General features: G+C 35.9%; 1 protein-coding gene across 5 annotated transcripts in view; it reads right to left on the reverse strand.

The window, feature by feature from the left end:
• HEATR5B (HEAT repeat containing 5B) overlaps positions 1–13,706 on the reverse strand; it is a 104,216-nt gene that overhangs the window by 87,347 nt on the left and 3,163 nt on the right. For all 5 annotated transcript variants that reach the window (XM_017534891.2, XM_017534890.2, XM_017534889.2 and 2 more), the window contains exons 3-8: positions 12,293–12,504; positions 9,471–9,579; positions 8,026–8,175; positions 4,152–4,323; positions 2,331–2,488; positions 494–743 (exon numbers count right to left, since the gene is read on the reverse strand). In XM_017534891.2, coding sequence (XP_017390380.1) covers positions 494–743; positions 2,331–2,488; positions 4,152–4,323; positions 8,026–8,175; positions 9,471–9,579; positions 12,293–12,504 — 1,051 coding nt within the window. The remainder of the gene's footprint in view (positions 1–493; positions 744–2,330; positions 2,489–4,151; positions 4,324–8,025; positions 8,176–9,470; positions 9,580–12,292; positions 12,505–13,706) is intronic.

Here is a 13,706-nt window from a genome sequence, read left to right on the forward strand (position 1 = left end):
TGTTGACCAGGATGGTCTTGATCTCTTGACCTCGTGATCCACCCGCCTCGGCCTCCCAAAGTGCTGGGATTACAGGCGTGAGCCACCGCGCCCGGCCCCTCTCTAAGTTTTCATATTAAGTCTACGAGGGGAGGAAAAAAAAACAATAAAAATATGTTTATAAAACAACAGGCTCTAAAAACAGAAAGATCACAGTAGATTATTCCTTGAAGACAGAACCAATGTGCTGCTGCATGCCAGCAGTTACAAAATCAGTATGGATACTAGAAATAAAACAGAAAATGCAGTCTTACCAACATGCCACCCAAATCCTTAAAAACTCGATTTCACTATAATTATGTTATTTTAATATCAAATGAGTACTCAATAAAAATGACTATAAAAACACAGTCCAGAAAGATAAACTAATCAGTCCTATTGATATTTATTAAGAATAATAATAAAGAATGAAATGGCTAAGGTAATCAACACACATTATGATATCAATTCTTACCTACGGCTTTCATTTGTTTTCCAATAGCTTGGCAGATTTCTTTGGCAGCTGCAATCTGAGCTTTTTCACCTAGCAAACTGCCCACAGTAGCTCTTAGGATGAAGGAAACACATCGTCTTGAGTACACAGCCTCCACATGTGTTTGTGTTGCCCGAGGATGGGAAACCAGATCAAGAACGTGGGACAGGAACGTGGCAAAGCTGCGCTCCAACCACTGACCACCCAATGTTGTCACAAAAACAACATATGCCTGTAAATAGAGGAAGGTATGACATCACATACACTTAATAAAACTAAACAGAAATCAAAGATAAAGCAACTGCAAGAATAGCTGATAACAGCATGCAGAATAAATTGTATTTGAGACTAAAACAGAGAAAATTTAAACGAGATCGTTTTACTACTTCTGGAATAGGAATTATTGGTAAAGTATCTTTGACTAAAAAACAGTTCTTAAGATAGTAACTTCATGGGCTGGGTGCAGTGAGCACTTTGGGAGGCCTAGGTGGGCGGATCACGAGGTCAAAAGATCAAGACCATCCTGGTTAACATGCTGAAACCCCACCTCTACTAAAAATACAAAAATTAGCTGGGTGTGGTGGCACGAAACTGTAGTCCCAGCTACCTGGGAGGCTGAGGCAGGAGAACTGCTTGAACTTGGGAGGCGGAGGTTGCAGTGAACCAAGATCACGCCATTGCACTCCAGCCTAGGTGACAGAGTAAAACTCGGTCTCAAATAATAATAATAATAATAAAAAGATAATTCATGAAGAACATAAAGGGACATTAGTGAGAGGGATGGGAAGCTGAATTTAGCCTAGTGATCAGGAAGGTAACAGGTTACAGAAATAAGAAAACCTTAACATCCTAAGTAAACACTGACTTCGAGCTTTGTACAAAACACTTACTTAGGACTTTCTCTGTAAGTTAAAAACTTGTTTACTTATATTTTATACTTGTTTCAGGATTAAGGTACAGTTGTGACTTTGAAATTGTGATTTTGACTATGATCACTACTGCATCTTATTAGGTGTTAATTATCATTGCATCATTAACCATAACCTCTTATTTGGTGTTGTTATTTTGAAATTATAATTCCAAGTCAGATATGATCTTATAATTATACTGGTGATTAAACACTGATAGAAAATCCAATCAAGGCATTAATCATTATTTTTAGCCACAGGGTTGTTGGAGAATATTAAAATCTAAATGCTCAAGCTACCTAAATACGGTTTCAATGAAAACTGAGTTATTTTTATCTGATTTTCTGTTAAGCAAAATGTGAGAACTTTATTTAAAGATATTTACACAAATATAGTAGACATAGGCTTATTTATATTTTATTAAACACCTACTGAATTTCCACAGAAGCATGTATTTTGAATGTAATTCATTTATTTGGTAAAAGAAATATTTTGAAAGAAACTAGACAATATTAAAAATCTCTCTGTGAGCTCTTACTTGGTAATGGTCTTCTATGAATTTTCACAAGTGATATGAACAAAATTCTTTTTTTTTTTTTAGACAGAATCTCCCCCTGTGGCCCAGGCTGGAGTGCAGTGGCACAATCCTGGCTTACTGCAACCTCCGCCTCCCAGGCTGAAGTGATTCTCCTGCCTTAGCCTTCCGAGTAGCTGGGACTACAGGGGTGCACCACCACTGCTGGCTAAGCTTTTTGGCTTTTTAGTAGAGATGGGGTTTCCCCATGTTAGACAGGCTGGTCTCTAACTCCTGACCTCAGGCAATCCACCTGCCTTGGCCTCCCAAAGTGGTGGGATTATAGGCGTGAGCCACCATACCAGCCAAAATTCTTTTACACATATATGTTACAAACCTGTGTAACTCCAACTCTCACTTCACGATTAACGGACCCTCCAACTTTTAACATTTCTCCACCGCTCTTTAAGAAACCTGACCCTCCACGTAGAAATCCTGTGGCCATGAGTTCTAAGACTTCATCAAATGTTGCTCGCTTCACATTTTGACGCATTACTTTCAGGAGGAAAAATCAAAGTATAAGTAAATATATTTCTGAGACACTCCAGCTTAATAATTCAAGTAACCACTTGTAAGGATACATTACTACAATGGGGAAATGGTTTAGTTTTCCTACAATTTTTTTCTTAAAATTTTCAATGTACTTGTAAACCTGAATTCAATTCTGAAGAAAAAATGCTCAGAAAAATGGAAAGAGCTAGAAATAAAGAAATTCAATAAATCTATGCCAAATAGTCTAATAATAGTGGTAATACTATGTGTAACATAATAAGGACTAAGCATACCCACAGCAGATAATACTAACTGATCACAGTTCTCATTCCCTCCTGAGGTAGACACAAAAAACTTTTCTCAACACAGTGCTTTCTATATAGTATTTACCAATAAATTAAAATGTTACTGGGAATGCAGCCAGTTGCAATGGCTCACACCTGTAATCCCTGCACTTTTGGAGGCCCAGGTGGGTGGATCACATGGTCAGGAGTTTGAGACCAGCCTGGCCAATATGATGAAACCCTGTCTCTACTAAAAATACAAAAATTAGCTGGGCATGGTGGTACACACTTGTAGTCCCAGCTGCTTGGGAGGCTGAGGCAGAAGAATCGCTTGAAACCTGGAGGTGGAGATTGCAGTGAGCTGATATTGTGCCACTGCAGCCTGGGTGAGAAAGCAAGACTCTGTCTCAAAAAAAAAAAATAAAAATTTATTGGGAATGCAACTGAATCGCCATCCTTGGTATAGAGCTTCATATTTTATGAAGTCCTTTCACATACAGTAGCAAATGCAATCCTAACAAAAATTCTGTAGAGGAGGTACAAAGCACATGGCTAAGAATGGAAGCTTTGGTATTTCACTGCCCAGGATTTGAATTTCATTTATGACACAGAACAGTTTTTAGAAAGTGAGTTACAGAATCTCTCTAAGCCTCAATTTCCTCATTTATAAAACGGTAATAACAGCAGTACATATAATTCATGGGGCTTCGAGGATTAAATTTTGTAATATGCTTAATTCAGTGCCTGGCACATAGTACTTTAAAATATTACATCATCATCATCATCTGCTGAAATAATCATCATTAAAGATGAAGCAATCAAAGCTCAAAGAAGTGAAATAGGGTTTCACAGCTAATGAGTACAAGAGACAGGACTTGAACCTAAAACATCTGGTTCTGTTTCTATGATAGAGAGGTGGAGTAGAGGTGGGGACAAGACCAGGCATCTGCTCACAGGCACCATGTCTCTATGGAACTGTGAAGCAAAGCAAGAGTAATTTAAAAACTCAATGCTGCCTCTGATTCTGTTTATAATGATAATCAAGAAAAATTAAAAATTAATACTGTGGTATAAATGGAGATCTACTCATCAGAGATTGAAAATAAGTAGCAAATAAAGTGCCAGATTCCAGTGCCTTAGACATTATCCAAAATCATTTTATAAATCTTATGTGCTTATATATCCAGCATATATAAGCTGGATATCCTATACATTATCATCACGAAAATGTGACTATATCAAGAAAAATGCCATTTGGGTTATTTCATTTTATAAAAAAGTAGACAACAATACCTAAAAATTTAAATCCATTACAGTGACCTGTCAACGTGTAACAAGTAATTAGGTCTGTTATGGTCTAAATCAAGGGCAAACAACAATACCTGTTGCCTGTTTTGGCATTAATGCTGTGGCCATGACTGTTCCTAAGAGTTTGGACACTGCCACTCGTACCCCATAATTTGAGTTTTCCAAAGCCTTAAAGCAGAGAGTGGCTATATTTTCCAGTTCAGCAGTCCACATAAATACAGCTTCATTCTGTAGTTCTAGCAGACACTGGAATTAAAAACAAAAAAGTAAATAACATCCTAGAACATCTGCTTCCAGAGATGGAACAGCAAGAACCAGACTCACCGCCTCTTCTGAGATAACCAAAAAACTCAACAAAATAAATGAAACAACAGTTTTCAAGACACTGGACATCAGACAATGAAGCATCTTAAGGTATCCTTAAGAGATGAAAAAACAAGATGAACCCTACAATTGTCCCAGCCTACTTCCTTGAGAGAGTTTCTAGGTATGGAGAAACATGTAACACTAAACCACCACATCAGGAGAGAAGAAGGGTCTCAAATCAATAACCTCAGCTTCAGCCTTAAGAAACTCGATGAAGGAGAGCAAATTCAACACAAAGCAAGCAGAAAAAGGAAATAATAAAGGAAATTAATGACTAGAAAACTAAACAATAATAGAAATGAAACCAAAGCTGCTTCTTTGAGAAGACTAATAAATTTGATAAATCTCTAGTCAGACTGATTAGGAAAAAACAACAACAGTAAAAATACAAATTACCAAAATTTGAGAGAGGTCAAATCACTACATAGTCAACATATTTTAAAAAGTTAAAGAGAATATGTGAACAGCTTTATGCCAATAAAGTTGACAACTTAGAGGAAATCGACAATTCACTCAAGAAGAAACAGATAACCTGAATAGCCCAATATTTATGTTAAAATTTGATTCTGTAGTTCAAAATCTTTCTCTTAAAAAAACTCTTAAGAGATGGCTATACCAGTGAATTCAACTAAATGTCTGGGTAAGAAATAATGCCAAATCTATACAAACTCTTCCAGAAAGTTGAAGGGAACTTTTCAACTAATCCTATAATGCCAGTAACACCCTGATGCTGAAATCTGACAAAGACACTACTAGAAAAAGAAACCACATACCCATATCACTCATGAACACAGCTATACATTTCTAAACAAACTTCTAGCAACTCTAATACAATAATATATAATAAGGATAATATTTCATGACCAAGTGAGGTTTATTCTAGGAATGCAATATTGACTAAAATTCTAAAACTAATCAATGTAATTCACCTCATTAGGAAACGAAAAAAGAAAAATCAAATCATCATCTCAATAGATACTAAAAATTTGACAGAATACAAATAAAACTGAGGAAACATGAATAAGATCATAAATTATATCAATGTCAACATCCAGGCTGGGCATGGTGGCTCATGCCTATAATCCTAGCACTTTGGGAGGCCGAGGCAGGCAGATCACATGAGGTCAGGAGTTTGAGACCAGCCTGACCAACATGATGAAACCCTGTCTCTACTAAAAATACAAAAATTAGCTGGGTGTGGTGGCATGTGCCTGTAGTCCCAGCTACTCAGGAAGTTGAGGCAGGGAAATTATTTAAACCTGGGAGGCAAGCTTGCAGTGAGGCAAGACTGCACGCCAGCCTGGGCAACAGAGCAAGACTCTGTTTCAAAAAAAAAAAAAAAAAAAAATCCTGGCTATTACATTGTACTATACTTCTGGAAGATACTGCCATTAGGGGAAACTGAGTAAAAGTTTAGAAACATTTCCCCACATTATTCCTTACAATTGCAACTACTTTAAAGTAAAAAGTTAACTAGAAAACAGCAATAACAAAAACAATGTAAGAAAACAAATTTAAAATAAAGACATTTGACAAAATCCAGTATCTATTCCTGATAAAACCTCTTAAAAAACAAGAAATTGGCCGGGGGGTGGGGGAATAGAAGGGTATCTCCTCAACCTGATAAAAGACATCTACAAAAAAAAAAAAAAAAAAAAAAAAAAAAAAAAAGAAAGAAAAAAAAAACAATAAACCAAAAGCCTACAGTTACTATCACACTTAGTGGCAAAAGACTGAATGTTTCCCCTAGCCAGTAGAGTAAGGCAAGAAAAAGAAATAAAAGCCATCCAGATTTGAAAAGAAGTGAAATTATCATAATTCAGAGATAACATGACTATTTATATAAAATATATAATAGAATCTGTCAAAAGAAATTGATAGAGCTAATAAGTCAGTTTAGCAAGGTTGGGGGATACAAAAATCAACTATTTTTATATGTCAGTAATGAATAATTAGAAATTATAAATATTTTAAAAATCAATACCATTTAAAATAGCATTCAAAATATGAAATACTTAAAAATAAATCTGACAAAGAATATGAAAATCTGTACATTGAACACTACACGATGGTGCTAAGATAAATCAAAGCCCTAAAGAAATGGAGAGATATATCATGTTCATAGGGTGGAAGACTTAATATTGTTAGGATGGCAATTCTCTCCAAATTCAATGCAACCTGAATCAAAATCCCAGCATGGTATTTCTGTAGACATTGCTAAACCTAGACTAGGCAAAACAATTTTGAAAAAGAACAACGTTGAAGGGCTAACACCACCTGATTTCATGACTTACTATAAAGGTACTATAATGAAGAAAAGTGTTGTTGGCATCAAAATAGACAAATGGATCAATGAAACAGAATAGATAATCCAACTTATACCTACACATATACACACAACTGATTTTCAACAAAGGATGCAAAGACAGTTTAGTGAAGAAAAGATAAACTTTTCGATGTGGCACTGGAAGAAGTGGATATCCATAATTAAAAAATTGTTTTTGATTCAAACTTTATACCATATATAAAAACTAACTCAAAATGGATCATACGTCTAAGTATGAAACTATAAAACCTCTAGAAGGAAGCAGGACAAATCCTGGGTTAGGAAATGTTACCTTAGATACAACACCAAAAGCAAAAAATCCATATAAGAAAAATTGATACACTGAACGAAATTCAAGATTTCTTTTCCTTACAAGGCACTATTTAGGGAATGAAGAGACAGGCCACCAATGGGAGAAAATATTTGTGAATCACATATCTGATAAAGGAATATATAAAGAGCCTATAAAACTCTCTCAAAAGTCAATAATTATAAAACAATCCAATAAAACAATGGACAAAAGATTGGGCACATCCTTCTTCAAAGAAGATATGGATGGCAAATTGGCACCTGAAAATATGCTTATCATTAGTCATCAGGTCAATGCGAATTAAAGCCACAATGAGATACCTATATGTTTCCATTAGAATGGCTTAAATTAAAAAGACCTTCGATAACAAACAATGGTGATGATGTGGAGGAAGTGAAATTCTCATACACTGCCAGTAGAAATGTAAAATAGCACAAGTACTTTGGAAAACAGTTTGGTAGTTTTCTGAACGTTAAACAAAATCTGTCCTATGAACCTGCTATTCCATCCCTAGGTATTTGCCGAAGTGAAATGAAAGCTTATGTTCATGTAAAAACTTATACACAGGTGTTCACAGATTTTTTTGTAATAATCAAAACTGGAAACAACTCAAATGTTTGTAACAGGTGAGTGTACAAATCAATGCAGTATATCCATACAATGAAATACTACTCAGCAATAAAAAGGAATGCACTTTGGATACATATAACAACATAAATGAATTTCAAAATAATTATGCAAAGTAAAAGAAGCCAGAATACACATATACACAAATGTACATGTCATGATGTGACACACACACACACACACACACACACACAATTCTAGAAAATGAAGCTAATCTATTGGAACACAAAACACAATTTAAAATTTTAAAAGAAAAAATCATTGACTGTTTAAGAGCAAGAAGGATAGGAGCAACATTCTAAATTGGTCAAGTACTAACCTTGGCCACTGCACATCGAACAGCCATTGACCTATCAGTCAGGAGAGACCTGGCATTCTTGTAAATATCACGATGAGAGGAAGCTGCTGCACCACCCAGTCCACTTAGAACTTTCTGTAGACTCATTAAGATTTCACTTCGCCCTTGGGACTAGACATGTATATAAAACAAAACTGCTTTGTAAAATAAAGTCCATATTTAAACAAGAACATACCAAGACAAAAGTTCTTTGGATCTAATGGTCTTACCTCCAAATTATAAACAGTAAATAAGGAAAATTACAATAAAATTAAATACTCTAGAAAGTACCTGGAAAGTAAGAATATTCAATTAAATAATATCTTTCTAAAAAATCAGGTGATAAGTAAATATATTCCAATGTTTCTATGACTTACTGAAGTACATACAATATAATGAGAACACAAAGACAGATTCAGAAGCTTCAATATCTCATCTCAAGGATCCAAACTTTTAGAATATAAAATATTAAGTAAAAAAAAAGTTAAGAAATAATATATAAACCATCCAAAAGAGGAAGCAGAAAACATCCAACATATTTTTAAAAAAGTGTCAGAAACAGAGCAAACCTTCATGTTCTTGTGACTAACTCAAACTCTTATTTCCATATTCTCATAGCGCTCACTCTTATTTCTAGTAGTATACGCATCGCAGTGTATCACAATGCTTATTCACACTTAGATCTGTTCCATTAGATTGCAAGTTCTCTGAGGTCGGGACCATCTTTGTATGCTTAATGCTTAATAATATATCCCCAATTCTTATTTAATGAATGAACAGACAAAAAGTTCCCAGAAGAGGTATCCAATTCTAATCCAATGACTGGTATCACTGAACAGGAAAATAATTTAGACACAAAACACATAGGCACAGGGAAAAGGCCACGTGACAAAGGAGGCAGAGATGGGAGAGATGTATCTATAAGCCAAGGAAGATCAAAGATTTCCAGCAACCACTAGAAATAAGAAGGAAAGGAAGCATTCTTCCTTAGGTCCTTCAGTGGAAACATGGCCTTGCTGACACTCGATCACAGACTTCCAGCTTCCAGAACTGGGACAATAAATTGTTGTTGTTTTAAGCCACCCAGTCTGAGGTAATTTATTACAACAACCAGAAAATTAACATATTAGCTATGGAACCGAAAAAAAAAAAGAAAAAAAAAAAGGAAAGCCAATCCCAAAACACCATAGAACTAAATAAAAAATAACAGGTAAACCTACTCATTTGTCAAAGAAAAGGATTTTTTCCCTTCCCCTTGAAATATAAGATAATATATGTAAAAGAAGGGAGAAGTAATAATTTGAAATTACCTCCTTGCAAAGCAATACGAGTACCACATTGACAGAAAAAGAAACAAACATATTTTTAGCTGACATCTAACTCTTGCCACAAGCAAACATTCAAATAATATTTGCTGTAAAACTTACCTCTGCACTTTTCAGAGATTTCAATAGATTATTTACTGTTTCTGGAAATGCACTGCCCAACATTCTCCCCATTTTTTCATAAAATGCTCCGACACAAGCCACTGCAGCCCTGTAAGAAGTGATAGTTTCACTGGCCATTGTTCAGATTAATGATAAAATTATACTTTTCTCATTTTCAGAAATTAATTTGCATTTGTCTAGGACACTTTTTAATCCTTAATTTCAACTTTCAAAAACAATTTATCCTTCATAACTGCAACAAATACTATATTTACACTGTATTCCTAGTAAATACTATAGTTATATTCTTGTTAAGAATACAAAAGAATCTATTTATGTACCTAATAAATCATATCCATTCTTTGGGAAGAAATCCAAACTTTTTTTTTGGAGACAAAGTCTCATTCTGTCGCCTAGGCTGGAGTGCAGTAGAATGTTCATGGCTCACTGCAATCTCCACCTCCTGGGTTCAAGCCATTCTCCTGCCTCAGCCTCCTGAATAACTGGGATTATAGGCACGCACCATCATGCCCCGCTAATTTTGTATATTTAGTAGAGACAGGGTTTCACCATGTTAGCCAGGCTGATCTCGAACTCCCAACCTAAGGTGATCTGCCTGCCTTGGCCTCTCAAAGTGCTGGGATTATAGGCATGAGCCACTGCACCTGGCCCCCAAGCTTTTCTTTTATGAAGACTTTCCAAATTATGTCAATCCTCAACAATTCCTTTCTTCTTTCATTATATATAACAATGTCAATCACTCGTTTTGACAAAATTATATCATTTACTGTGTTGTGATCTGACCATTTTATATGTCTCTATCTTGTCCTGCCAGTGGAAATGTAAACTCCAAAAACAGTGGAAATGTAAACTTCAGAAACTGTGAGCAATGCAGAAGTATATCTCATACATTTGTATTGCTCACACTGTCTGCCTCTTAATTTACAAATAATACTATGCTATTATTCGTAAACCTGTAAAATTTAATATAAATTACATTAACAGAACACTTGGAAGAATAAATAGTAGCACATTTCCTTTTTTTAAAATTTCTTTATTTATTATACTTTAAGTTCTGGGGTACACGTGCAGATCGTGCAGGTTTGTTACATAGGTATACACATGCCATCGTTGTGGTTTGCTGCATCTATCAGCCCATCATCTACATTAGGTATTTCTCCTAATGCTGTCCCTCCCCAATCTCCCCATTCCCTGCTATTCCTCCCCTAGCCCCTACCCTCCAGGCCCTGGTGTGTGATATTCCCCTTCCTGACTCCGTGTGTTCTCATTGTTCAACACCCACTTATGAATGAGAACATGTGGTGTTTGGTTTTCTGTTCTTGTGTCAGTGTGCTGAGAATGATGGTTTCCAGTTTCATCCATGCCTCTGCAAAGAACATGAAGTCATCCTTTTTTATGGCTGCATAGTATTCCATGGTGTTTACGTGCCACATCTTTATCCAGCCTATCTTTGATGGGCATTTGGGTTGGTTCCAAGTCTTTGCTGTTGTGAACAGTGCTGCAATAAACATACGTGTCTTTGTGTCTTTATAATTGAATGATTTATAATCCTTTGGATATATGCCCAGTAATGGGATTGCTGGGTCAAATGGTATTTCTATTTCTAGATCCATAGCAGCACATTTCTTCAGGAGCAAGAAATGATCCCATTGTCACTCATGTCAATAGTAAGTGAATAGCTGTAGGTGTAGCTTAAAGGCAAAAGCAGGACACGGTAATTAAGAGCAGATGCTTTGGGGTCTGGCAGATCTGTGCCTAAATCCTGGAAACCACCATCTAACAGTTATGTGTAGTTGGATCTTGGGAGCAGGCAGGTGGTCTACCATGAGGCGAGTCACCCTCGTTCCAAAAAATAAAAATAAATGAAAGCTATGTGATCTGAGCAATTTTTAGGTAAGAGAGGTTAACTAAATTTAGCTCACAATCATACACATAATAAACAGCAGAAGCAGGGAATCAACTTTCACTGCTTCAACTCCATATCTCATGCTTTTTGATACCCTGTAGGCTGATAAGTTAAAAATGACTGACATCACATGCCAGAATACATTGGTGATTTCCTAAATAGGACCCATGAATTCCCTGGAAATACACATGAATGTATAATCAATTCTACTTAACCAGAACTATAAAATTATGTGTGTATTTGCTAAGTGGCAGTGAACTGAATCATCAAAGTATTAACATAGCTTCAAACTTCAAAATAAACTAGAAAGTACTAGTACTGTCTAATCTTCTCTATAACTTTTGAAGTCTACATCTATCTTAAACAAAACACAAAACCTAATTACAATGTATCCAGGTAGTTACCTAGTGATACTAGGTAACTATCTAAAAGCAGACCTAAAAATTAGCATCCAGGTTCTGAATAATTCTTCCATTTTCTCTTTAAGCTATCACACTGACCATGGACCCTTGAATGCTGACGTTCTAGAGTTGTATCCCTAGCTATCTTCTCTTCTCAAATATACTCCTCCTCCTCAGTAACTTTACTCATATCAAAGGATTCAGCCTGCTCACCAGAACTACATTCCAAACAAATCTCTAAAATCCCAACTAGAATTTCCAAGTACCTATTATACACTGTCATTTGGATATTTCCATTTGTATTCCAGAATCAGCATGCCTAAAATTGAACTCATTATCTTCCCATCACAACTTGACCCACTTAGAGCTTTCATTGTTAGTAACATGTCTCAGGTTCCACCTACCTGGGGGATTTTATGGTCCACAGTCTCCGATTAAGTTTCCTTGAAAGAAAAAAGAAAATTTCAAGTGCCCCTGTTAAAGTAAGTACTTACAATTTTGTTGGTAAGTAGGCCGCAGTATCATCTTTATTTCTGATAATGTCATTGCATTTATCGAGTGTCTGAAAGACCGTAAAAGTATCCCCAATGCTATAAAGGGCTGCAAGATTTTTAGCTAACAATTTTCGTGTAGGTGGTCCAGGTGAGCTACTTATTAATCCAGTTAATTGTTCGACAAGTTTTTTCTGTTTTTCCTTTACATCGGTCTGTTACAAAAAATTTTTTAAAAGAACATTACTAAAAAAATTTTGTTGCCTTTTAATCAGAATAAAAGTACTTAACACTTAAGGCACTCTGATAATTAAAAAATCTGTATTACATTAAACATAAACCATGAGAATTTTAAAGATAAGGAAAAGTTCAGTAAGAAATGAGCAATTCTTAGCCGGGCGCAGTGGCTCATGCCTGTAATCCCAGCACTTTGTGAGGCTGAGGCGGGCGGATCACAAGGTTGGGAGGTCAAGACCATCCTGGACAACATGGTGAAACTCCGTCTCTATTAAAAATATAAAAATTAGTTGGGTGTGGTGGCACACGCCTGTAGTCCCAGCTACTTGGGAGGCTGAGGCAGGAGAATCACTTGAACCCAGGAGATGAAGGTTGCAGTGAGCCAAGATCACACCACTGCACTCCAGCCTGGTGACAGAGCAAAACTCTATCTCAAAAAAAAAAAGAGCCATTTTTTTCCCATATTAAATATTCTCCTTCATTCTCCTCCAAAGCTAAAAGGTTAGCTCCAATAAAAGTGAAGACTCTGATTCAAAAAGTTACAAGATTAACTTACTAAGAAATAAACCAACAATCGAAGGATGCAAAATGCTAGATATATTGGATGTATGGATAACTGATGTTGTAGAACTCAGGTTTCCCATGTAAAAGCAAAGTCAGTAGTTCATAAAGTTATAGGTCAGCAAATAGGAAGCAGATGCAATAATCCAGATGAGAGATGATTGTGTTAACCGTGGAGATGATAAGTAAATAAACTCTGGATACATTTGTGGATGAAACCAGAGGATTTGCTGGTGAATACAATGAGAAGTTTGAGAAAAAGAGGGAAGTCAAAAATGACTCTATGGTTTTCACCCTGAGCAGCTAGACGGATGCAATGGTCATTTCCTGAGATAGAGAACACAGGAGAAAGAGAGGTTTGGGAGGAGAAATCAAGAATTTGGTTTGGGTATGTTAAATCTGGGATGCCACTTAGATAAGAAAGAGGTGGAGTATACATTATCCTGGGAATAATTATTATATAGATGATAGTAAAAATCATACAATTAGATGATATCACTAAAGGAATATGTATAAAAATTTTTTTAAATGCCCTGAACTGAGGAAGAGTTAAAAAAAAATAGCAGTTAGTGAAGGGGGAGAGGAACTAAAACCTAACAGTGTCTTGGGAAGCCACAAA

This window comes from Cebus imitator, unplaced genomic scaffold (assembly GCF_001604975.1).
Source record: "Cebus imitator isolate Cc_AM_T3 unplaced genomic scaffold, Cebus_imitator-1.0 Scaffold88, whole genome shotgun sequence".
NCBI lineage: Eukaryota > Metazoa > Chordata > Mammalia > Primates > Cebidae > Cebus > Cebus imitator.